The sequence below is a fragment of the Furipterus horrens genome, unplaced genomic scaffold (assembly GCF_987537825.1).
Source record: "Furipterus horrens unplaced genomic scaffold, mFurHor1.1.pri manual_scaffold_2, whole genome shotgun sequence".
NCBI classification, from domain to species: Eukaryota; Metazoa; Chordata; class Mammalia; order Chiroptera; family Furipteridae; genus Furipterus; species Furipterus horrens.
The window spans coordinates 101,696,748-101,724,432 of NW_028327172.1; the positions used below are offsets into that span (position 1 = coordinate 101,696,748).

At 37.8% G+C, this 27,685-nt stretch overlaps 1 protein-coding gene across 1 annotated transcript in view; it reads left to right on the plus strand.

Moving 5' to 3' along the window:
- The window catches only part of CDS1 (CDP-diacylglycerol synthase 1), a 61,868-nt gene that overhangs the window by 20,668 nt on the left and 13,515 nt on the right, over window positions 1-27,685 (plus strand). The window contains exons 3-7 of the mRNA XM_090266253.1: window positions 2,927-3,023; window positions 9,095-9,192; window positions 11,544-11,683; window positions 25,481-25,539; window positions 27,201-27,283. Of these exons, the coding sequence (XP_090122379.1) occupies window positions 2,927-3,023; window positions 9,095-9,192; window positions 11,544-11,683; window positions 25,481-25,539; window positions 27,201-27,283 (477 nt within the window). The remainder of the gene's footprint in view (window positions 1-2,926; window positions 3,024-9,094; window positions 9,193-11,543; window positions 11,684-25,480; window positions 25,540-27,200; window positions 27,284-27,685) is intronic.

The following is a 27,685-nucleotide window of genomic DNA, read 5'->3' on the forward strand; positions in this document are numbered from 1 at the left end:
CAATACTAATTCTGAGGTTGAGACACCAAGGAAATATCCAGATATAGCCTTAAGTGGTGCTCTTATACTGCATATGCCATCTTCCTTCTTTCTGGGAACCTGCACTCTTCCTGTCACCTTGTCCAAGGCTGGTGGATAGACATTCTCAAAACTCCCGCTCCTTGCCAGATGGGCCACTGCGTTCTTGTTTATTTTTGAGGAGTGCTCTGTATCCCAGTTCCTAGCTCAGGTGGACTGCCTTGCCAACCCAGGTTCTTGATGACTCATGATACTTTTGGCACTAGTATTTTTTAAAAATCTTGTCATCACTTTTGAAATAAAAACCACTTAATAGTGGTAGTAGCAGTAAGTTGTACATAATCCAAATTGATTTGAACAATGTGTGTAACCACTTTAGATAATCACTTTTAAGGACACTACTTAATTATATACTTTTTGGATTTCTATCTCAGGTAGGTCCTCGAGACATGAAACTTGAATGGAATTCTTCTCCATTAATTCTGAGTTCCTTTTTTCCAGAAACAATCTGTAAGGTGATGACTTGGACTCAGAATTAAGGCTTTCTCTAATGTGATCTTGGACGCGTGGTAGAAGAAATTGAGAGTTTTTAATTCAGAATCAGACTGTCCTCTGGTTTTTAGTAACAATGCTTTTATTTTATTTTATTTTTTATATCAAGCTCTGTTTAATTCAGTGCTTCTCTTCTGAAAGATGACTTGGTTACTATATCAGTGGATACACATTATGTTTTAAGTATGTGCTTAACTTTATATTAGGTATTCTTGGGGTATTTAGGGAGTCAGTTAAAATAAATAAGGGAAGTAAGTCTGATCTTTTTAGGGGAGGGGAATTTTTCTCAGAGGAAAAAATATCCATATAAAAGACATTTCCTTGCCAGGACTTCGTTGAATCCTCCAGGAGGAGCGGTCTCTCCTTGAACTGTCAGACATGAAGCAACTGCAGCCGTAGGAAGTGACATTACTTGCCAGGTGCCTCGGAACAATCAAGTCACAGAACCAGATTCTGAGTCCTGACCTACCTGATGAGTCCTGCATGCCCTCTCACCACCTGACTCCCAGCCCGGGGGTTTCCCTGTTTTCAGTTATTATAGAATTTTGGGGTGATACTAAGAGAGTAGGTTTCCTGTCTAAAATCTCTTGTTCTCAGCAGCTACCATTCTCTGAAGTTCAAAGGCAGGCATCTAACAGATGTAGACATGGGCTTTGGCAACATCTACCTATGGGCTGATTTCTAACATGTAGTATCCTCTTGACTAGAAGAGGTTTTCAATAATTCTGACTCTGAGGATCATTTATAAAGAAGGGCTAAGACACATCTGGATTTTGTGCAAGCCGGTCAGGATTATTCTTGGCTTATGATCCTTTATTTGCCTCTGACCAGCTCTGTGACTTAGCCCAGTTTCCTAATCCATTCATTAATCCATAGAGGGTTATATCTATAAAACTAAATGGAACCTTTCAGCTATAGAATTTTTTACTCTGCACTCATTTTGGTTCAGCCCCAAAGCTTACAGACTGCGAGAAATTTATGAGTCTACATAGTTTGTCAAACAGTAGAGGGAAATAAAGTTATGTAAGTACAATTTGACCACCTCATGAAAAATCTTGGAAGTTAGATAAGAGTTCGGACTTAATGTTGGCATTTTAGATCTTGAGTGCAGAAATGACATGATAAAAGGGATATTTAAAAAGTATCTGGACTGTATAGGGGAGTGATTGAAAGCAGAGAATGTAATCAATATTTGAAAATAGATGACTTTGACAAATATTTTATTGAAAATAGAGGAGATTGGCAAATATTTATCTTATGGAAAGGAGAATAAAAGCCTTGCTTAGATATAGTGCATGTATGTTATTATACTTAAAGTTGAATCCAGATCTTTAGTAACATAATTTAAATGCTTTCATTAGAATTAATAGAAACCAGAAAAGTCTTAAAAAACTTTATTGTAAGTATAATGTAAAATGCATGTAGAATGAATAAAAGCAGAGGGGCAGGAATTTTAGATTCAGAAATCATCACCCCTATAGAGGTGTTATTAGAATCATTTAAAATGTTTCATATAGCAGCTGCTGATGACGTTTTTCATGACATGGTCACATAAAAAGTGACAGGTACTGTAAGATACACTGGGGATGAAGTGAGGGGCTTTTGGGGTTGGGGAAGCAGTTGGGCACCCAGGCCCTTCCCAGGGATTGAGGAAGATCAATTCTCAGCTGATCAGGAACTAACTGGGTGTGCTAGCAGGGTTGCTCTGCTCTGAGGAACAAGCAAAGACCCAAGGATAAGAGAATACTTTTCTACTAACCGCCCTGTCCCTAACCAAGGAAAGCAAGCAGCACAGTGAGCACTAGAGGGAAGTGACGTTCAATCTGACCTTGTCCTCTGTGACTGACCTCTTCATGCCTTCTGCATTTCACTGAAATCGCTGTGCTTTCCAATTCCAGTTCTGTAGCAGCCTTTCTTCACTTTTTCTGATTGGAAGGCCATGCTTTCTGTCTGTACCACCTTAAAATCATCTAGTACTCCAAAGGACTGACCATCTGTATAGAGGGCTTTTGCACCCCGCTCCTTCTTCCCTTCTTATTGACCCTGGTGGGATACACAGCCATGTTGACCACCTCACTGCCTAGCCTCAGGATTTATCTTCATTCACAATAAGCAAAAATCTGGTTTTTTTCTTAGGCTAACATAATTTTTACATGTAATTTAGCTCTCAGTAAGGAACAAATGCTGTTTGGTTGGTTGGATTTTGTTTTTTTGTTTTTTGTTTTATGGTGAAGTAAAGGTCTTAAAGTATAGATGGGGAAAATCCTTAGATCTAGCAACTTAAAACTGAAACCACACACAAAAAAATACTATAAGAACACATTAAGTGCTGACTTTATAAACATTTTCTTTGCAGGTGGAAAAATTGGTGGATTCGTGGCATTCTTACTCTAACTATGATTTCATTGTTTTTCCTGATCATCTATATGGGATCTTTTATGCTGATGCTTCTTGTAAGTGTTTTACATTTTCCTAAATATCTCTTGCTTTGCTTTCCAGACTGATATGATTGAAGTAATTTGAGCATGTCATGAAAAAGATGGTAATTTAAGACTTGGTAATAGCAAATTTAATTCCTTTAAGCATCTTCTAGTTAATTAAATGAACTAGGCTAATTTTGTCTGTTTGCAAAATGTCCATTGAATGTATTCATTCAGCAGAGATCAAGTTAATGTCTCTGTCAGGCACTGTGCCAAGCATACACAGCTTCAACATATGTGACTGTTAGCTCGATCCCTAACTTTGGAAACTCAATCAGATGGCAGGGCCATATAATTGGCCATATAAATAAATAGGATAGTAAATAAATGGGGTAAGTCCCATGATAGAACTTGTTGGGAGAGCACAGTAAAAAAGTACCTACAACAGCCTGAGAGATGAAGACTTTCAGAAGAGGTGGTGCCAAGCTGAGTGCTGAAGGGGGGGGATTGGGCAGGGGAAGGCGTTCCACGGTGGGGCATCATGGGAAACGCAGAGAGGTGATGAAATAATATGGTCTGTTGTGGGATTTGCAAGTTGTACATATGGAGGGTGTCTAGGGATAAGACCAAAGAGATGAGCAGAAACTGATCTGGGAGTTGGGGATTTTGTTGTGTTTGGGAAGCCCAAAAAGTCTTAAAGCTAAACAAGTATTTTAAGCTTTTAATTTGTTTTTTTTGCAAATGCTTCTAGGACGCCTGTTATGTGCCAGGCATGGTGCTAGATCTAGGGTACGATACTGTGGTGCTAAGAAAAACTCAGCTGTCTGTGCTGGCGGGGAGCTTACTGTCTACATTTTAAAGAGTTATAATTTCAATTACAAATTGCAATAAGCATTTAATTAAAAAAAGAAAAGAAAAGGCTTCTATGAGAGCAAAGAATGAGCCCGGAGACTTTTCAGAGGCATGTGCCCAGCATATGTACTGTGGTCAGAAAGCTGAAGAGGAAACAGCGTGGTAAAAGGGAGCTTGGGGGAAGGATGGTCGCAGCAGAGGGCTCCTGTGTATAAAGGCCTTCATATCTAAGAAAGCATGAAGCATTTGAATCCCAAAGTGCTGGAAGAAAGAGAAATGCGTTTGTGTACTAGATTCATTACTGGGTGCTGAGTGTGGTTTTAGCCATGAACAGGAAGAGCCTGCTCTCAGGAATATGCACAGTGTATCTCTTTTTTATTATTTATTTTTCTGCAGTCTATCTTGGTTAGTTTAGCCTCCTCTTACGTGCTCACCTCTGTCTCTGGCTGCTCTTGCCCGCTTAGAAGTCTGTTTACCTGTTTCACGTGGCTTCCCTCTCCATGCTCAGTCCTATTCAGAGCACTGAGCTATGGGCAGTATGATATGGTTTTCCTTTTTATTCTGTGAAAGAATACATTTTGAACAGAAAATAGACATGATTGGGAAAAAAATTCTCTCAACCCCTGAAACCACTTAAAGTAGCTCTTTTAAGCACCACAAAGGCCTTTCACTTTCTTTTTGTCCTCTCAATAATTTTGTACTTCCTTGGGGATATCAAGATGACAAAAAATGAATAAGAAATTTCTTTGCATTCTATTAATTTGGTGACATCTTGAAGAGTTTTTTAATAAAGAAAAATGAATAATGCATAGGACTGAGTTAATGTGAGGGCAGAAGATGCTGAGTCTGAAAGCCAGGTAGACAGGGTGAGCACTGTGCAGGTGTGACTCGAGAGAAGGACCCTGGCTCCCAGTCCTCTCAGTCTCAACCTGCTGAGGGCTATAGGTATCAAATGACCACCACTGGCCTTGGAACTTGGGCATTTAAAAAGTGAGTGTGTGCACTGCACATTTCAGTGCTGTGTGGTTGAGCGGTGGAGCCTGGGGAAGAAGGGATTGAATGATAGCAGATAGCTCATAAGGCTTTGTGTATAAAGGGACCTTTGAGTGAACCTTGAGGCTCTATCAGGGTCGAATGAGTGCGTCTGTGAGCAAAGGTTCTAACAGTGAGGTGTGTCAGGAAAAGGCAGGTGATGCCATTTTCCTAGAGCTTAGGGGCCTTTGAACCTGGAGGGATAATAAGGCATCAGACTCTGGAGGACCTTGCAATACAATGTAAAGAAGCTTAGGATTTATTTGTAAAGCATCGAGGAGCCATTGAAAATATTGTGGATTATTTGAATTTTGATTCTCCTTTAGAAAATAATTGTGATCAAGACATTGCAAAACACCCACATTCCTGATCCACTGACTCAGACTGATTTGGTGGGCTCCCAGCAAATGAGTGACATAGTCTCCCAACTAAACTTTCTGGTGCCGTAACCAGGGCCAGAATTTGTAGATAGAGACTAATTTTTAACTACTCTTTTATGACAAAAGCTTAAAACACCTTTAAAGACATCCCTACATGTTGGGATTCTGATTTTTTAAAAGAGAATCGTAAGCATACCTAAAGCACTTGGGCTTTTTTGTTCATTTTTTTCCTACTATGAAAGGAAAATACTGTTTTATTACAAGTTATTTCTTGGAGCTTAATCAGAGGAGAATATAAGAATATTAAAGATCTAGTTAAAGAAGATTTGAACTGTTATTGCTCTTATTTAGGTTTATTGCAATGCATGCACATGTATGGGTGCACACAGGTATACCTGCATACATACATATGCTGTATTTATGATATTTATGGTAAGAGAATATGGATGGATGTACACACACACATACTGTGGGTACTCAGTTGATAGTACTTTTATGTGTTTTAAAGTCTTACTTACATTCATATCCCTAACTAGGTCATTTATATTTTGAGTCATATGCATTGTATCTAGCTTGCATTTGCCTAATAATATCAGCACTTAAAAATGACTAATTCAAGAGAATTTTATTGAAAACTTCTAGGAAATGATAGCTACTATTTTAAGATGGAACTCATTCTCATGTTCCTTAAAGTAAGCTTTTTACCTTCAGACTTCTAGCACTTTAATTGTTGCATTCACAACTCTGAATCACTCTTTCTCAGTGATGGAGTTATTAAAGCATGTTTTGATTTAAAGCAGATATGCACATATTGTAGGAGTCCCTCTGCATACCTTCTTGGAAACTCCTATAATAATTATTTTAATCTACATTATATAAATTACTTTTTAATAGTGTATTTAAATTTTTCCCCATTGTAAGAGTATAAAAGTATATAAAAATTACTTTGGAAAGTAGATAATTTTAAAAAATCACCCCAACCCAATCATTAACCACCAAAACCCAATTAATATTGCCATTTGATATGCCTCCTTTAATCCTTTTTTTCTTTTATGTTTTAAAAACCATGGTGGTAGTAATAATATGACTAAAATTTTGTATCCTGCTTTGTAAACTATATATCTTATCAAATTTTTGTGTTACTCTACAGTTTTTATAACCATCAGCTTTAGTACATTAAATCTACTCAATGGAATGGAGTGCCTCATAGGTTATTTAAACCATTGTGTTATTTGTAGACATTCAGGTTATGTTCTGGTGTTTCTTTATTGTGAATAACACTACCCTAAACATGTTAGAATGTAAAACATTTTTTCATATGCAGAATTATTTTCTTTGAATAGATTCCCAAAATGAAAATAGACCCCTTTTTTTGGATACCTTGTAGGTACCATAGTTCAGACTCAACATATGCAGATCTGAACTTTTATTTCAACCCCAGTCATTCTGCAGAAATCGACTTCCCAAGCCTTCCATAATGTTAATCTGTGTTCCCCTCTCCCCTTTGCACCCCCACCCCCAGTTTCCTCAACCACCAAATCCTGTCAGTTCTACCTCCTCAATGTCTCTTACTCCTGTACTCCACCCCACTATCACCATTGCAGATAGATGTTTATCCACATTCATCCAGATGCTGGTGTCTTGCCTGCCTTACTGCCTCTCCCATCACTTTCTTCCACTTCTGTGATCCCCAGACACTCACATCTGATTATGTCCTTTCACAATCATAGTTCTTTCCTATGATTCTGTGAACAGGTTTGTCTCCCTCTACTTCTTATCCCACCTTAGTGTTCCAGCAATTCTGAACCACATGCCTTGTCCTCCCCTACATGCAGAACTCCATATCCATCTCCTTTGCCCCAACTGTGGCTCATCACCACTCCTTTCCACAATTTTTTTTTTGTTTGCCTGTGTTTATACCCATATGACTACTTCCAAATAGTATTATTGTAGTACTTGTGTGTGTCCTCCCTGACAGACAATGCCTCTCTGAGAACAGATGTCTTATACTATTTCTCTGAATTGCCAGTAACTGGAAGAATAGGCATCTACATAATGGTTGTTGTTTTTAAGGCTCTTAACACATTTATTGGGTCAACAGAGTTCTACCAGAATGTGTTGCTACCAGTATTGATGCTGTGGAGTATGGGTTTCTGTATATTCACCCAGCCCTGGAAGATATACATGTATTTTAAGCATTTTAACTCTAGTATGTGGGTCCTGTTTTCTATGTTTCTAGCAGTTCTATATTAATTCTATTTGTAAGCTATAATTGATAGTCATATAAATATATGTATGTGCTATTAAATACTTTTTTCTCCTTTCAGTAAAATGTCATATCTAGAGCTAATGGTTCTTGAGCAAATGTATTCATAGAAATCGTATCAGTGTGTTTGATATTTTAATAGCCCTTGGTTTTATAAGTAGCAGGGCTTTGCTTTTTTATCTTAACATCTAGCATTGTCCCCATGCTGTGATTTTTTTTGTTTAAAAATGACTTTGGTGTTATATACAAAGTCTTTTTTGAATGACAGTATTTAAATTTCCTCTTGTCTTTATAACACATTTATGACTTTCTCCTAAAAGAATTATTAATAGTAATTTGGTATAATAATTTCTTGTCATGTGGCTGATGGGACACAATTACTTTAAGTATGTGATTGAACATGTAGTAGGTATAGTGGGGGAAAATAGCTTAAGAATATTCTGAGCAGAAGGTTTGGGAAAGCTAAGTTGTGCAGATCGTATAAGAAATCCCAAAATATATCCTTGGGCAGCGTTTGGTAAGCTTGTTCTGTAAAGGGCCAGATAGTAATATTTTAGGGTTTGAGAAGCTACATGTGTCTCTCTGTCAATAATCTTTGATTTTTGGTTTTGTTTTTAACTCTTTAAAAATATAAAACCAATTCTTAGCTCCAGAGCTATTCAAAAAGCCCTTTGGTATACTCTTAGAGGTTGAAAAAGTTAGTCTGCTATATTCACAAAGATTTTAATCTCTTAGTTCATGGGAATAAGTGTTCCACTTGCCATTTGCTCTGAGTCTCAGAACTGATTTAAGCCAAGCACTATGTATGTTGCTACATCCTCGGGAACTACCTTTACCCAGATTGGTGGATGCAGCAATTTGAAGGACTACTAAATAGACCATCAAAAAAGGGGCTCATAAATATACACTTATTTAGTAGGTGTGTATATAAAATACTGTGTGAACAGAATGGCAGAGACTTGATTGGCCAAAGTGGCTGGAAGTCTAGAAAGCTGCTCATAATTTGCCAAGGTAGCAATGCCTGGATTGATCAGAGATGTATGTGGTTGGCTGTGGGAGAGTGAACACAGCCGGAAGAATGAAAAGACAATGCCCAAACCACTGGATGACTGGGTGAATGTGTCTTAGCTATTTGCCCTGACAGCACCTTTATCCTTGGTAAGTATTTCAGGGTGTATGTTTCAAAATAAATATAATCAAGCAAACTTTGACACATGATTATTTTCCTAGGATAACACAAGAAACAAAATGGACAAAAAGATTGTCCATCTTGAGATGGACAACCTCAAGAAACAAAATGGCAATGATTGATAAAGTCTAGTTACCTATGACCTCAATCTTGAAACCACATTGCCACCTCCTACCCCAGGAAGGATCTCTCAATAAAACCTTGTTTTGCTTACCCCATGGGACATCACTTGAGTTTAGGGATGTTGAATATTGAATTTTTGCTACTGACAGAATAATTAAAAATGGATAGGTTAAAATACATATGATAACAAGCTACTTACTAAATGATTAAGCACACATGTTATCAGTGAGGAATGTATGTCAGTGTTTTCTCTTGTCTTCAGGTTCTAGGCATCCAGGTGAAATGCTTCCATGAGATTATCACTATTGGTTACAGAGTCTATCATTCTTATGACCTACCATGGTTTAGAACATTAAGCTGGTAAGTAGCTTAAAACTTTCAGATATGAAATCTGACTCTTGCTTAAAGTTTGTAAGGGAGGCATTCTGATCAAACAGTGTTCATGTGGTTGATCATATAGATTGATTTTGGAGAAAGATAAGTAAAAAAAAATGCAACTGAATTTTGAAAAAAAGAAAATCATTATCAACTCTTCCATTCCAATACAACTATTTTTGCATCTCATCTTTCACTTTTTACACAGAGCTGATTTATATTGAATATATACACTGTTCTTCATCCGTTTTAAAAAAATCCCCTCTCTGTTGGGACACATTTTATGTCCTTTATAATTACAATTTTAGCAAAAGTTTTGATTTTGTAAAATATTACAAATGTGTAATGTTTTGCTTCCTCCCCTCAGTTGACGAGACCACACAAAATTAAATATCTCTACAAAGAATGAAAGACAAGATATAAAAATAGTTGTTTTTTATTTTATCCTCATTCTAGGACATGCTTATTGATTTTAGAGAGAGGGCAAGGGAGGGATGGAGAGAGGGACAGAAACACCCATGTGAGAGAGAAACATTGGTTGATTGTCTCTTGCACACCTCCCAACTGCAACCCAGGCATGTGCCCTGACTGAGAATTGAACAGGAGACCTTTCGATTTTCAGGACGATACCCAAGCTACTGAGCCACACTGGCCAGGGCAGTGTTTTTATTTTTATTTTTTGAGTGATCAATGGTTTATTAGGAGGGGGAAGTCCAAGCTGAATGCCTGTCTCCCATCTCCACCCCTGCAATCTGGCCCACCCTCTACATAGCCCCCATAGGCCCAGGGTGGAGGAGGGGAGCAATGGAAGGAGGGGTGACCCCATCTTTGTTACTCTGGTTTAGTCTCCTCTCCAGGCCTGAGGCCCCACGACATGCAACATAAAGGGCAGGTAGAGGATGAGGAAGACTGATGGGGGCAGTGTACAAGGCACTCTTGTGAATAGTGCTGGCTACATTACCAGTACATGAAATATTGTTTGTGCACAAGTGCATGTAAAAAATTAGTAAAATAAAATACCCAATGATTTAAATACTTAAAGTTTTATATCTTTTAAAAACTTTTCAGGGGCAATTCTTAGTTATCAAGACCTTGACCAGGAAACATGATAATGTGATAGTTCATAATTAACCCAATTGGCCATGCCTTTGAGTATAGTTCCTTGATTAGTATCAGTCAGAGGGGCCAGTGTTTTATTAAAACAAATGTGTCATCTTTGGTGTTCAGAATAGTTGAAATATAGTTTCTTGATTTTTGGTAATAGCTGGTTTTTCTTCATGAGTGACAAAGTGTATGGGAAATGTTAGGTAGCTCAAGTAGTTGGAGTATAATTAAATGTGAAACCATTCAGGACTGATTCTAAGTGTAGGAAAAAAAGGGTAGGTCAGGATAGACTCCAGTGATTGTAGAAGGTTTTATGGAGAAGATAAGAGAGAACCTATCACTAGAAATAAAAACAAGCTTCTGACAGAGGAGTGTTCTGGTTGGGGAAGCAGTACTTACCATGTTCTAGGTGTGGGACTGAGAAGGCACCCTCCACATTTGGTGGGACATTCCTGGCCCTCCTGAGCAGAAGGCATTTATATTAGGGAATAGTGGGCAGGACGTTGTATTGGTGGGCTAGAGTAGGTCTTGATAGTCTTACAGTTTTCAGTGTAGGAGAATAGAAAAACGGTAGCACAGTTGACACAAATGAAAATACTTGCCCTTTACTTTGAGAGCAATGGGATCTAATTCCATCTGTGAGATCCAGAGGGATGCTGGCCCTTTCCTCTCCTGCTGTCCTGGCTACCTAGGACTCTGCCCTTCAAAGGATAAGGCACCAAGGAACTCTTAAGGCAGTGTTCTTCAGCCTTTTTTCCTGGCTCACACAAGTTCGCATCAGCAAAATCTCATGGGTTCAGCCTTTCCTTGGAAAAGATATGCCAGAACTTGGAGGAAGGAGTCCATCTGGAGCACTGAGGAGAGAAGAAACATGCGAATATGTGCAGGGAAGGTGGGAATTTGGTTTAAGGTCTCTACTATGAAAAAGCATTAGAGCAGTGAATGGTTAGAGAGGAGAGAGAAAGCATTTTCTATATTGTTTCCTAATTATCTGTCTCTGGCATTAGATTTTGAGCTACATAAAAATATGAACTATATTCAGTAAACTTTTGTTGACAGATAATTTTGAAATTAAGTTTAAAACAGGATGAAAGCATTTTGGTGGAATATATCCTGAACCAGTCTTCTGAACTTGGTTTTGATCTTTGTATCATCATCAAAATGTATAGTTTTATGGTATTTGAGGGGAAGAAGCTTCAAATATAAAAAAGTTAATTGTTTTTAAATTACAGGTACTTTCTACTCTGTGTAAACTACTTTTTCTATGGGGAAACTGTAGCTGATTATTTTGCTACATTTGTTCAAAGAGAAGAGCAACTTCAGTTCCTCATTCGCTACCATAGATTTATATCATTTGCCCTCTATCTGGCAGGTAAGTTAAGGAAAATATTCTGTATTAATATGTAGCTAATATATTTTACATGTTTATTTTTATTTGTTATTTAAATTCATAACACCTTTATTACATTTTAATCCAGCTTTTTAAAATTGTCTCATGTAAAAAACTGTTCTTTTCATTAGGGTTTTAAATAGCAATTACTCTGTAATGGTGGTTTAAAAAAGGACTCGTTTAATAGTCATTCCATATATTTGAAAATTTTCTTAGCAAATTGTAGTAAAGAAACTTTTATAAATATGTGATTTGATATTATCAAGTATAATTTACAAAGAAACTTTCACATTTATATTGTTCACAGAGTTTTCATATAGAATTAATCATGGTACTTAGTTTTCCTGACATGATTTATTATATATTCACAATATGCATATTTATATATAAATATTATATACATTTGGTTACAGTATGCTATGCCACATGTTTATTTTCTTATGTTTTTTAGATTAAGAATCAGCTATTTAGGATAGAGTTAGAATTATAGAGTTAAAGTTTCTCAGTCATAAAAATTTCTAAGAAACTGATTTAGATATGTACTTTTTAAAAGATGGATTTACATCATTAAACAGGTGCCTAAAATATCAATTTCTATATAAAATTTGTGATTGAATTTTCATTCTTTTACAACATTTTATTTTTCTAGAACTAAATAACTGCTTCATTTTTCTCCACATTTGTAAAATTTTGTGTAGCAATCTTTGATTTTTCCATTGAGTCTGTCTCATGTCTATTGGTAGCTTTTTCAAATATACACACAAGTCAGATAGTGTATCAATGAGCTCTCTCTTTTTGCTGGACACTTCTGTTCTAGAGACTTATGTGGTCCTGTTTCTATTTCATCTGGCTGCTTATAGGCCTATTGCTTACCTGCCCTCATGATTTGGCCTCCTCATTTCTTCTATCCCATGACTTCCAATTTCTGGGCTTATACCCTCGTTTTCCTGTAAGCATGGCATCTAATACCTTCCTATGAAATGTGACTAGAAGGTAAATGTAAAAATGTATTTTTTCTACTCACAATTGACTGCTTCAGCTAGGGCTCCCACTTATTATCAGTAGGCTTCTACTTAATACTCTAGGTTAGAAGCCGAGGCCACACCCTTGCCTTCCACTGAGCCTTTTCTACGCAGTTTTCTCTAGAAAATACTACTAGCTGTCCCTAATTTCTTAGGTCTGCTAAAAGTTGTGCAGTCTCTTTTCCAGGTTCCAAATTCTGCAGCTATTTCTCCTCAGAATTCCTTGACATTTCTTCAGTTCTATGCTTGGTGGGTTTTTGCCTTAATTTTTTTTTTTTTTTAAGGTTATTTTAGAGGGCTAGGGGGATAGAATAGAAATAAATGCATGAGGTTAAGCTGCCATTTTAAGACAAATCCTAATTAGTTGTATATTTTTTCCCTTGGCTTTAAACAACAATTTACTCTTTTCTCTGATGGTCCTGGGTGTTGATTGGGCATCAGTGGGCAGTTCTAACTAAGACCTCTCCTGTGGGGGCAGTCAGATGGAGGCAGTGCTAGTCCTTTCAGTCTTGAGTGGATGGCTTCTTCTCAGGACGGTCAGTGCTGGCTGGTGACCTGAGCACCTATGTTTGGCTTCTCCATGGGACTTGGATGTCTCCAACCACGTGGACAGGTTCTGAATAGGTAATGACTGACAAAAGCCAAGTTTTTCAAGGGTCCTTAACTAGGGTTTTTTGTTTTTTGTTTTCATTGGTTTTCAAAAACGAAAGCATGATACATGCCCATAGTAAAAATTCAAAGAAATCTTCCTACCTCAAGGCCTTACTTACTATCTCTAGGGGCTCACTAGAACTATTGCAGCAACTTTTTGACTCTTCAAGCTTATATGTTTATATCTTCCATTCCTCCTTCTATTTTCTTTTTTTTTTTTCTTTTTGGTGCAAATGAGAGCTGTCTGTTCTGTACCTGCTTTTTCCCATTTGATGTAGCTTGTGGATGGTTTTATATTGACACATCTAAATCTATTTCTTTTTCTTCCATAATGTGCATACAGCAATCTCTACTGGGTAGAATGTCAGAAAATGATGTGACTGCCAGTGTCTTGGCTTACTTTCCCTTTTTGGTTCGCTATAACTTATACTTGAGAATAACTTCTCAATTGAATGATATAGAAGATATACTTTGTTTTCTTTACTGTTTCTTTTTATACATTTTATGCACAACACCAAACCAATACTTTTAGTAATTGCTTGTTTCATACCATACTTTCCAACTCTACTTTCATAAAATAAAACCAATATTTCTTCTGTTCTTTTTTTCTAACTGACTTCTGTCAGAGAAATAGCTTACCACTTGCAATTTAGGCACATGGACTCATGGAATCTCATTGAAAGTCATCAATGCCATTCTTCCAATACTGGAGTGCTTTCCAAAAGCTGGGTACTATGGATGGTGAGGAGGAGACAAAGGGAAATGTAGCCAATAGGGTGCCTTCCAGAGTTTAAAACGTGTATGACCAAGGACCTCTAAGAGCAGGCAGATGGTGAAGGAGGGCTTCGCCCTGCTGGGGGGTGGGAAGGCCTTTGTGAAGAGAAGACAGGAGCAGTGACAAGTAAAGAACAAGCCAGTTGGGTAGTGGGGAAGGCATTCCAGGCAGAGGAAACAGCTGTGCAAGGGTTGGAAATGAAAGAGAAATGTGTGTACTGGGCTGATGGCAGGCATTAAAGGTTGGAAAGGTAGTCAGGAGCCACATCTTGAGAAGCTTTGTATATAGGGTTTAGAAACCATTGGGATTTTAATCTAAGAGATGATATAACCAAATTTTTTAATTAAATGGAAGATGAGTTGGGAGGCGTTAACAGGGCAACTAAATGGGAGCCTTGCTATAATCCTACTAAATAGAATGAGGACCTTAGCCATTTAGGTTTGTATTTAATACTAAAAGGGTTATAAATTAAATAAAAGTACCATGGGCTGATTTTAGAAACTAACTGCTGTTTGTGGCAGTCCATGAAAAATTGCTTTTGTATCCCAAATTGCCGACTCAACATGTATTTTTTGTTGAGATAATTATATCTTTACCTGCAGGTATAAGAAGTAATAGAGATATTCTTTATACACTTTGCCCAGTTTCTACCAATGTAATAATTTGGAAAACTGCAGTATAATATCATACCTGGATATTGATGTTATCAGTCCTACAAATATACTTTTAAAATGACAAAACTTCCAATATAAATCAGTAGTGTTCTATATCTACTATTTTACGTGTGGCCAAAATATGGTCCTATTAGACCATAGCACCAATTTGTGTCTTGTTTTTTTAACTCCCAGCACCTAGCACAGGGTTTGGAGTTTAAGCTCCCAATACCTGTTTATTGGATGAATGATCAAGAGGCTTAGAACATGGGCATGCACACAGAGTGCTTCTTAGGGGTATTTTCTCAGCATCCGTGTTTTGTTTGCTAAGTTGAGGCCTTACTGGTAGTTGTTGACCAATTTGTTGATTTGATCCCTGGTTTTCTTTCCCTCACCACTAGTTTTGTATGTGTTTTCATTCATTTTAGCAGGGCTAGCCTTCATTCCCTCCCTGTCTTGTTTAAGATCTGCTGATAGGTCTGTAAGTATTTTTATAACCAAAGCTCTGAACTGTGCCTCAGAAAGATTTCCTATCTGCTTCTTCGTTAGATTAGATATTTGCTGTCTGGTCAGCTGTGTCACCAGGATCTCTATCATGATCTGTTCCATCCTGACAGTTTTGTGTTTATCTTTGCTTCCTGGGTTGGGCTGTCACACCTCCTGTGCTATAGGGGATGGAGCCCCATGCCCTCGTCACTTCCAGATGACTCTTCTCATCACACTGTGGCATTTTGTGTGGCGGTGGGGGTCCAAGATGGATTCCTGCTGTTCACGCTCTGCTGAGAGACTGGGAGCCTCCTCCCCCATCCCCGCCCCCTCTGGGCCTCACATTCCAAAGCAATGGAGGTCTGCCTTCCCTGGTGTAGGAAGCGCAAGCTGATTGACCTGGTCTGCAGCTGGGGGTGCTCTCAGGCGCTTTTCACCTCCCCTAAAATATGGGTATTTGTGCTTACTGCTGTCCTGCCATCATCGCTGCTGCTGCCACTGACAGCACAGCTTGACCTCTCTGCGCCGGCTTTGCCCCTCCTACCCATCCAACGAACACCACTTCTTTATAACTTCATGTGTTGGACTTCCATTTATTTTCTGGAACTTCTGGTTATTTCTGATTTTGCAGTAGTTGTAGTCCTGCTTAGTTGTGGAGCGAGATGGAGCATATCAGTCTGGACTTCCATCTTGGCCGGAAGTCTCCTGTGTGTCTGATCGTTTTCTTAAATAAGTCCCTTTAACATTTCATATAATAATGGTTTGGTGATGATGAACTCCTTTAGTTTTTTTTCTTGTCTGTGAAGCTCTTTATCTGCCCTTCAATTCTAAATGATATCTTTGATGGGTAGAGCAGTCTTGGTAGCAGGTCCCTACTTTTCATGACTTTGAACATTCCTTGCCAATCCCTTCTAGCCTGAAACTTTTTCTGAGAAATCAGCTGACAGTCTTATGGGAACTCCCCTGCAGGTAACTAACTATTTTTTTCTTACTGCTTTTAAGATTTTCTCTTTACCTTTAGACTTTGGCATTTTTAATGGTAATGTGTCTTGGAGTAGGCCTCTTTGCATCCATCTTGTTTGGGACTCTCTGTGCTTCCTGGACTTGCATGTTTATTTCCTTCACCAAATTAGGGAAATTTTCTTTCAACATTTTTTCAAATAGATTTCCAATTTCTTGCTCTTTGTCTTCTCCTTCTGGCACCCCTATGATGCAAATGTTGGCACACTCGAGTTTGTTCCAGAGGCTGCTTATACTATCCTTGTTTGTTTGGATTCTTTTTTTCTTCTTGTTGTTCTGATTGGTTGTTTTTTGCTTCCTTATATTCCAAATCATTGATTTGATTCTTGGCTTCATCTACTCTATTGTTGTTTCCGTGTCAATTGTTCTTTATTTCAATTAGTTTATCTTTCATTTCTGATTGGATTTTTTTTTTAATGCTATTGAGATCCTCACTGAGTTCCTTGAGCATCCTTATACCCAGTGTTTTGAATTCTGCATCTGATAGGTGGCTCATCTCCATTTTCTTCAGTTCTTTTTCTGGAATTTTGATCTGTTCTTTCATTTGGGCCATGTATCTTTGTCTCCTCATTTTGGCAGCCTCCCTCTGTTTGTTTCTATATATTAGGTAGAGCTGCTATGACTACCTATCTTGGTAGCATGACCTAATGTAGTAGGTGTCCTATAGGGTCTGGTGGCACAGCCTCCCCTATCATACAAGTGAGGTACTTGAGGTGCACCCTCCATTCTGCTGAGTATACCCTCCTCTTGTAGTTGAGCCTTGGTGCTGTCGGCAGATCAATGGGAAGGATTTAGCCAGGCCAGTTAGCTGTAAGGATTGGCTGTGACCGCTCACCACCACCCTCAGCTGTACAGTTGCAGGGTGGTGGTGCTCTGAGGTGATCTGTAGCTGTCCACCGGGTACACAGGCTCTGGGGTTTCCTGTGTGGGCAGGCCAAGGTCAGCCCCCACCTGTGTTTTGCCTGGAGCACCCTACCTGAGCTTTGAAGCAATCTGAGATGACTGCTACTTGTGCTCTGCTTGGCGATTCCCAGGTGAAACCCAACTGTGAATCTAGACTGGCTGCTACTAGTGCTAGGCCTGGGAGCTTACTGAGGCTGGCTCATGATTCTTTGAGAGATTTAGGAACTTGTGAAGCATGACCCAAGAGTAGCCATTTATATGGAAAGACATCTTGGGTGTACCTATAAGTTGGGTGGGACAGAGTCTCAGGAGATCTCCAGGGCAGGGAAAACAGTGTTAGATTGATGGAGTCTCAGATATGGAAACAGCCTGCCAGCTCTGTGACTGTGGTGAGAGGGTTTAGAAAGGGAATAGTAGCCTCTGCCCTCACTTCTGTCTGGGAGATAGCTGTCCCCCAGCTCTTGCCTTGGTGCCAGTCACTTCAGTTTCTTCCTGTATGCCACTGGTGCCTTTCAAGCTGCTTGGAACTCCAGAAGTTTCTTCTACCAACTCAATCCATGCTGGTTGTTGCAGGCAGAAGTTGTGGGGACTTATCTTCCTGGCATTGGAACTCTGGGCTTGGGCTTGGGATGGGGTTGGGTCTCCTCATTCCCAAGCAATCCCTTCCAAATTTTTATCCACCACACATGGATGTGGGACTAGCCCATTCTGCATCTCTGCGCACCCCTCTACTTGTCTGGATGGATGTGGTTCTTTAATTCTGTAGTTGTTGGTCTTCTATACAACTTGATTTCTGATGGTTCTGAGTGATGGTTGTTCTATAGTTTAGTTGTAATTTTGATGTGGTTGTGTAAGGAGGCAAGCCATGTTTACCTGTGCTGTTGTGTTGACCAGAAGTTTGTCGCGTGGCTAATTCTTTATTTCCTTTTAAAATCCCTTGAGGCTTGAGTGTGATATTTTAAATTCAAGAAAACCAATGGACTTATACAATTAAATTATAGAAAAATTGATGTGTAATTAAGACTTTTCCCCAAACAATGTGAATATTTTTTATCTCAAAGAATATTGTCTAAAATGATGTCACAAATAATGTTCACAAAGGACTGTATCTCCAAAAATCACTTGTAATTTTTGAATTAAAGGCTGTTAGAAACTATATACATGCTACTATTCACCATGAAGATTAATAGAAAACTTTTAGCTATATATCTTAGCTACTAAGGTTAATTTGTGTGACAAATTTTACAATGCATAATCACTTAAAACTACTTTAAAATAACTCAGGTATAGTCTGATGTCTGAACATGGGCGCACATAATGCTGTGTGCTGCCAAGTTTATTTAGCAATGTTTGACACATTTTGGCATTTTGATTAGTTATGTAAGTTTAATGAAAAATATAGTCACATGGAAGAATGAGGGATGAGTCAGTAAGCTCTAGCATTTCATTCTGTGTCTACATTACTGTTTGTTTTTGACTAAATGTGTTTACTGAATTGGTTAATCACCATTAGTAAATTTTAAAAAACTTTATTACTTCTTTATATTTTCTTTCACTTCAACTAGATTATAAGCTCCTTGAATGAGAATGCCTCTTATTCAGTTTTTGTATCCTGTGTCTGGTGCATCTGAAGTGCTGAAAAAATTTTGAAAGAGAGATAGATCAATTTGTTCTTCCACTTATTTATGCATTAATTGGTTGATTCTCTCTTTTTTAAAAGTATATTTTATTGATTATGTTGTTACAGTTGTCTCAATGTTTTTTCCCTTTGCTCCCCTCTGCTCAGTAAGCCCCTTCCCTCCAGCAATCCCACCCCTCTTAGTTCATGTTCATGGGTCGTGCATATAAGTTCTTTGGCTTCACCCTTTCCTATATTGTTCTTAACTTTCCTCTGTCTATTTTGTACCAACCAATTATGCTTCTTAATCCCTGCACCATTTCCCTATTTCTCCCCCTTCCCCCTCCCAGCTGATAACCTTCCAAATGATCCCCATACCTATGATTCTGTTCCTATTCTGGTTTGCTTACTTGGGTTTTGTTTTTATTTTTTAGATTCAGTTGCTGATAGTTGTGTTTGTTGTCATTTTAATCTGATAGTTTTCCTCTTCTTTTTCTTATATAAGTCCCTTTAACACTTCATATAATAATGGCTTGGTGATGACCAATTCCTTTAAATTTACCTTGTCTGGGAAGCACTTTATCTGTCCTTCCATTCTAAATTATAGCTTTGCTGGATAGAGTAATCTTGGTTGTAGGTCCTTGCTTTTCATCACTTTGAGTACTTCTTGCCAGTCCCTTCTTGCCTGCAAAGTTTCTTTTGAGAAATCAGCTGATAGCCTTATATGCACCTCTTTGTAGGTAACTCTCTTCTTTTCTTTTGCTGCTTTTAAGATTCTCTCTTTATTTTGAACCTTTGGCATTTTAATTATGGTGTGTCTTGGTGTGGTCCTCTTTGGGTCTAGCTTGTTTGGGACTCTCTGTGCTTCCTGGACTTGTCTATTTCGTTCACCAAATTTGGGAAGTTTTCCTTCATTATTTTCTCATATAAGCTTTCAATTTCTTGCTCTTCCTCTTCTTCTGGCACCTGTATGGTTTTGATGTTGGCACATATAAAGTTGTTCCAGAGGTTCCTAAGCTTTCCTCATTTTTTTCAATTCTTGTTTCCTCATTATGTACTGGTTCACTGTTTTTTTTTTTCCTTCCTTATGTTCCAAATCATTAGTTTGAACTCTGGTTTCCTTCCCTTCAGTATTGGTTTTGTGTGGGTTTTCCTTCGTTTCATTTAGCATAGCCTTCACTTCTTCCCTTATGTTTTTGTCGTTCTTAAGCATATCTGTCGATCTTGTGAGCATCTTTATCACCAGTGTTTTGTACTCTATGTCTGATAGGTTGGCTATCTCCTTGTCACTTAGTTCTCCAACTGGAACCTTGATCTGTTCCCTCTTTTGTGTTCTGCTTCTCTGTCTCCTCATCCTGACAGGCTCCTGTGTTTGTTTGTCTCTGTATCTTAGGTAGAACTGTCACACCTATTACATTGTTAGGGGTGGAGCCTTAGGTATTCATCAGTACAGGGCAACTCGTTTCACCACGTTGTGGTGCTGTGTGTGGGGGAGGAGTCTGAAAGGGAACAATGCCACTTGGTTATCACTTGCCCCTTTTCCAGGCACTTCTCCCACTTCTGTATGGGACTGGTGCCTCTCTAGCTGTTGCCCTGGCTCTCAGTCCCAAAGTGGGTGGGTCTGCAGACGTTCTAAGACTGTGAGTGCCCTTTAAACAAGTGGACTCTGCTAAGAGACTGGAAGTTCCCTCCTCTTCCCCAACCCCCACTGGTTTTCACAATCAGAAGCAATGGGGCTTTATTTTCCCCAGCACTGGAACTGTGAGCTGTGCAGTCTGGTCTGGTTCTGGGAGCGCTACCCAGGTTTCCCTCCCCACTTTTTAAAATGTGTGGCTGCACTTTCTGCCCACCTGCTGCTGCAGCCACCACACCACATCCTCTCCGCCCCGGGTCTGCCTCTCCTTCCTGTCTGGATGAGTATTTCTTTATATTTTTGTTTGTTGGACTTCCATGCAGCTTGATTTTTCTGGAACTTCTGGTTGTCTCTAGTTTTGAGGTAGTTGTATTCCTTCTTAGTTGTAGGAGGGAGACGCAGCGTGTGTCTCCAGGCCTCCATCTTGGCCAAAAGATATTGGTTAATTTTTGTATGTGTCCTGACTGGAGTTCAGATCCACATCCATGGTGTGTCAGGATGACACTCTATAACCAACTGAGCTAACCAGCCAGGACCGCAATAAATATTTTTTGATTGTCAATATTTCCTCTGTCCAATCTTTTGGACTTTTTAATGTCTTTTCTCCCCTTTATGTCTTCTGACTCCTTTAGAAATCTCATCCTCTTTTGCTCTTTTTGAATATACCTCCCTTTAGTCCATTGGGTAACTGGGTCTTCCTAACTACCTGGGTACTCCTTGATACTAGGCAAGAGGATGCACACATCTGTTTGTGCACAGCACCAGGCGCAGTGCTGTGTTCATAAGTGGTGATCAGTAAGTTAAACATATTATACATGAAGAACTGTATATTAGGAAGTGTTTTTTAATGAATACTTTTATTTACAATACTGTAATAAACTCTATGATTTTAATTATAAATATAATCATACAAATACTCCTTGTAATTAGGGTAAAAGTAAATCTATGGATCAAAATGTATAAGTTATCCTTCCATAGATTTATTGAAATATAGTATATATGTATTTTTACCAATTTACACATAAAATATACACATAACTTGGTTATTGTGAACAAAAAAGTAAATTCATTTGTTTCTTTTTCTTCTTTCTTTCTTTTTTTTTTTTTTTTTTGTCCTTGAAGGGTTTTTTGAACAATATGTTAGCCAGGAAAACGAGCAAGTCCTGGAATAGACAGCGCAGTCTATGCTACCAGCAGCGGGGCTGGATGGGGAAGACTACCATGTCCCCAGATTACTTTTCTTGAAAATTACTATTTAGTCTTAAATATGCTAGAAAAACACTTTATATCGTCCTTCCCTGCCCCTGAAAATTGAGAGAACTGTGTTATCTTAATATATCTAGAAGTTAGATAATTATATATTCTATTAAAGCATCCTGAAAAGCTGCATGTTACTGTTTGACTATTGGTGAGATTGCATCAGGTAAAAGTGAATTGCCAAGACTGTCATGGATAAAATCACTATTAGGAAACTATCAGGTGATTCTGCTGGTAATTTTTGTTGTTGTTGTTGATTTTTGTTTTTATTTATTTTTATTCTTTATTATTGATTATACTGTTACAGTTGTCCCAATTTCTTTCCCCCCTGCTCCCCACTCCTTCCAGTGGTCTCCCCCCCTTAATCCATGCCCATTGGTTGTGCATATAGTTCTCTTCAACATCTTCCTGTCTACTCCACTCTCTCCTACTATGCTTCTTAATTCCTGCATCAACTCCCTCCCTTTTCCCCTTCCCCCTCCCCGCTGACCTCCCCCCAATATGTTCCCCATGCCTATAATTCTTTTTCCCCTCTCGTTGCCTATTTATTTGCCTTTGTTTCAATTCCCTAGCTTCTGCTGTTGGTTGTTGTGATACATTTTTCATTTTAATGTTCATAGTTTTGATCCTCCTTCTAAACCAGTTTCTTTAACATCTCGTATAACAGTGGTTTGGATCTAACAAACTCCTTCAGTTTTACTTTGTCCTGGAAACACTTTCTCTGCCCTTGTATCCTGAATGACAGCTTCGCTGGATAGAGTAATCATGGTTGTAGGTTTTTGATTTTCATTACTTTGAATATTTTTTTCCAGTCCCTTCTTGCCTGTAAAGTCTCCTTTGTGAAATCAGCTGATAGTCTAATTGGGACCCCTTTGTACATAACAGTTCTCTTCTCTCTTGCTGCTTTTAAGATTCTTTCTTTATCTTTAGTTTTTGACATTTTTATGATAATGTGTCTTGGTGTGGTCCTCCCTGGGTCCAGCCTGTCCGGAACTCTCTGTGCTTCCTGGACTTGTAAGTTCATTTCCTTCTCCAAGTTAGGGAAGTTCTGTTTCATTATTTTTTCACATAATTTTTCAATTTCTAATTCTTCTTCTTCACCCTTTGGCAATCCGATAATTCGAATATTCCATCGCTTATAGCTGTTCCAGAGGTTTCTGAGCCTGTCATCATATTTCTCACTTTTTGTTTCCTCTTTCTACACTGGTGGACTGTTTGTTCCCTCCCTATGTTCCAATTTGTTAATTTGATCCATGGCTTTCCCTTCCTCACCACTTGTATGTATTTTTGTTCATTTCAGCAGGACTAGCCTTCATTCCTTCCCCGTCTTGATTCAGCCCCGCTGTTAGGTCTGTAAGCTGTCTTATAACTATAGCTCTGAACTGAGCCTCGGAAAGATTCGCTGTTTGTTCATCGGTAAAGGCTTTTATTTATTTTTTCATTAGCTGTGTGATTGGTATTTCAATGATTAATTCTGCCATTCTGACCGTTTTATCTTTTCTTCTTGGGTGGGGCGCTGTGACACCTCCTACGCTATATTGGGCAAGCCCCGTGTGCTCATCACAACCTGGCGACCTTTCTCACCACACTGTGGCGCTTTTTGTGGGGTCGGGGGTCCAAGATGGATTCTTGCTGTTATTCTCCACTGAGGAACAGGGCCGCTTCCCAATGGGGTCTGCCTTCCCGGGCGCTGGAATCGCGAGCCGACGGGTCTGGTCTGCAGCCAGGGCCAGCTCCTAGGCCCTTCTCTCCTCCCCCCAAATACAGGTGTCTTCTTACGGGGTCCCGCTGTTCGCTGCTGCGGCTGCCACCTCCAGCACAGTTCGGTCTTTCTCAGCTGCGGGTTCGCACTTCCTACCCGGTCAGATGAGCACCACTTGTTTATGACTTCATGCGTTGGACTTCCATGTAGCTTTATTTTCAGGAACTTCTTATTATTTTTCGTTTTGCAGTAGTTGTAGTCCTTCTTAGTTGTGGAGGGAGACAGAGCTGTCAGTCTATGCCTCCATCTTGGCCAGAAGTCTCTGCTGGTAATTTTGTTTGAAGAAATGTTTAAGCGTAAATGGTATTATATAATTTCAAGAAAGAAAAATACCATACTGTTGCAGTGGTATTTGTGAGGTGATAAATCATAGTTAATGATGCTGAGAGGTTCCCAAGGTTTTGCTGGGGGAGTCAGAGGGGTCCGTTTGGGCAGAACATCTGTCTTGTCTCTGCTGTTACCCAATTAGCCTTGTTCTGAACCAAGTCCAGTCTATGTTCGTCCTCTTAACCACAGGCCTAAAACAACATAGAAATTACATTATTACTTGAGCCACAAAATAAATCTATCTGCTATAGAAGAAAAGCTTTAAAGCAATTATTTTAAAAAGGTCTTTTAAATTACTGGTGACTTCAGTGCCATAAAATCCATGTTTTATTCCTGCCCCTCCCACTTTCTTTCAAGAAAGTGACATAATGGCTTTCAGTGTACCTCTACACACAAAATGTTTCTGTATTTCTTTGCAGTTCAACCAGTCAGATTACTCTGTAGGTGTTGAGTAGGAGGTGAGGTAAGATCTGGGAGCCAGCATGAATACTCTTCTTTTGTCACTGTCCTTTACACTGACATTTCAAATCAGTCATCAAAATGTAGCTAAAGGCAGCTGCTGTTTGGTTCATGGCTCTCAGCAGAATAGTATCAACCTTGCATACTTTAGTAGGAAGAATTGCCTTGGTAAGTATAATTCAGATGTGCTAAGACTAGTATTTATTTCAAACGGGATAGATTAGTTGACAATTTATTTTCTGTTTCAGAATTCACTTTCTAAAGACACTGCAGAATAGAATGCCTCAATGACTATTTATCTGGTTAAACTTGGTGTATACATTTCTAATATCTATCTCTATAAAGCAAAATACTTATCTTTAGAAGTTTACTGATATGTTGGGCAAAAAGTGTTTCATAGTGCTTCTCATTATTTTGGTGTATATTAGATTTCACTTAATCAGGTAGAATTTTTATTTAGTAAAATTTCATTGTAATTTGCTGTTTGTAAATCTTGAAATTATTAAGAGTATTATATTTGGTATAATTATTATAACATGATCCTGAGAAATTTCAAATCCGCTCTTAACCTGACTCTTGCTGATAATGGTTTTTGGAACCACAGACTTTTAAGAGTCATTAGGATCTGAGGGTTTAACTGCTTTTCAGTGCTGTGATACTCAGTAAATCAATAAAGTACTCTGTGCATTTTTCTTCGTCTGTAACATTGGCATAACAATAGGCACCTACATCATAGGGATGTTGGAAGAATTAAATGAGTTAATACATATAAAAGGCTTAGACCAGAGTCTGGAACTTAAGAAGTATTCAATAGATATTAGCTGCCATAATAATTATTATTAATTTTTATATTATGTAGAGATTGAAACATTCTGTACATATAGTTGATAGATTGGGATAGAAAATAAGTTTTATTCAACTGCAACTCAAGCTCTGTTTTTCCATGTCTGCATATTAGCAAGAGACTAATTCACTTTACTAATTAAGGGGATGTTTATTGAATTTATTCATTGGAATATATTAGGCATTTTGGAGAATACAAGATCATTTACCTCAGGAAACTTTTACTCAAAACACTTAATATAAGAGTAGGAGAGATGCCATATGAGTAAGTAGCTAGAGTATACCAGATGCGGTTAGAAAATTGGCTTATTTGAACTCAGTGAATCTTATACTTCTGTATGACAAGCACATGGTGTTTATTCTTGAGCAGGTTTCTGCATGTTTGTGCTGAGCTTGGTGAAGAAACATTATCGACTACAGTTTTATATGGTATGTATTAATCATTATTATATAGGTATCATAGAAACTCTTTAATTTTTTTATGTAGTGAGAAGATAAAATGTAATCTGCTTGTTGATGCCTAAATGTGAGGGGATATTTCAATTTTGGATGACTTAAATACAAAAGATTGAAGTTGAAACATTTTGGAGGATTTTAAAATTTTAACTGTTTTCAAAGTTTCCTTAAAACTTTTTTTGAATATTTTTAAAGGCTGTAAAATTAAAACCAAGTATTTGGATTCCCTAAGTTTGTAGAAATTTGAAGTGTTTCCATAGATTCCTAAATAGTGTCTGGGAAACATCTACCATATTTTTCTCTATGGGAAGTAACTATGTTTGACTTGCTAAGCATATATTTTCTCGGTAGCTATGGTTGGTCATAAAATTGAATAATTCTTTTTGGCCTATGGCATTTTATTCAGTTTATCATTAAACAGTGTTTAGTGTTTTATGAAATTTATCACTGTGTATGATAAACTTTTCTTTATTTTTCTTAAAAAGTAGCTATTTAAAAGACTAAAATGAAAAGTAGAGTATTTGGATGTGAATTCATGTATTAGTAAAGCTTCTTTGGGATTTGGGATATATTTTCTATTCTTTATGCTTTGCTTTTCTCCATTAAGACGTCCTGCTGCTGAGCATTAGGGCTGAGAAATTGTAATATATTTTACCATTCTAATTTCTGGAGGTCTTAAGAGGAAAAGAGTAAAATTCTCAATGAAAAATCTAGAAACCATCAAGACAAATTAGAAATAAGAGGATCTTCTATGAAAATAGAAATGGTGCCTATTGGAAAAATATCATTTTTGCATTTTTAAGCAATCAGGGTAAAAGACAATTGGATCCTTTAAGCAAATAAAAATAAAATAAAGTACCATATAACATTATTTGCTGAAATAGAAAAATAGGTTTATTATGAATAAATCAATTTTGAAAAGTCATTTTATAAAATTACCATCAAAATTATGACACTAGTACATGAAAATGTTAGCTTTTTTCCATTCACGTTCTACTCATACCTCTGATGATAAGAGCCACTGAAGTGGCCATCTCTCAGGCTAGATGTAATTGAAACACAGGGGGCTTTGCAAATTTGAAACTGACTACTGCCATTGAACAGAGCTGTGAAGATCAGCCTTCAGGTATGAAAAGATGGAGTTTAAGGGCAAATGATCTCTGCTGGTTTGAATCATTTGAATTTAGAAATAACTCCGTAGGGAGACGTTACCATAATGAATTCTGAAAGAAAAGTAGTTTAGCATTTTTAATAACCACAGAATACAGCCAGAGTAAAATGTTCCTCTCTAAATGCCGTAACACCACCATGCATTTCTCATTATCATTTTAATCTTATGGTTTAAGATTGTTTTATTTTTATATGTTTTTAAATTTATCTCATTATTATAAGCATCCCATTTATGTGTAAATTAAGGTTACTTTTAAAAATGTTTTTATGGTTTTAAGGTTCCAGCAGACACCAAAATGAACATAATTTGCTAACTGCATTTATTTTGTATGACTTTATCTTAAAATGTAACCAAAAATCATGCTAGAAATTTTGCTAGAAATTTGCGTTTAAAAATTGCTGTTGCTTCCTGGGCTGCACTGATCAGTTGTGTTCACTAATTGTGTTGTTTGGGCTATTAACAGTTCGCATGGACTCATGTCACTTTACTGATAACAGTTACTCAGTCACATCTTGTCATCCAAAATCTGTTTGAAGGCATGATATGGTAAGGGGACAGAATTACACTACTTTATATTTACATCATAACATTTTTAAGGCTCTTTCACATTGAACAGTATTTTACAGATTTCTACTAAAATGTACTCTTTGTTGTCATTCTATTCCATTAAAATTCCTTACTGAGTTTTGTTTATTTTAGTATTTGACATCTGTAGACAAATGCCTAGTTAACTGGGAATATTCCTTATTCAGGTTCCAAATAAAATGAAGACTGTCCTTATAAACATTCCAAACAATTAATTACATTTTCAGGTTTTACTACATTTTAAGGCTTTTTTTTTTCTTTTCTTCTTCTTTTTTTTTTTTTTTTACAAAGCCTAGCTTATAAAAGAGCATCTTATTTACGTGTAATGCAAAAAGAATGTGGAAGTTTGCTTGCCAACAGTGT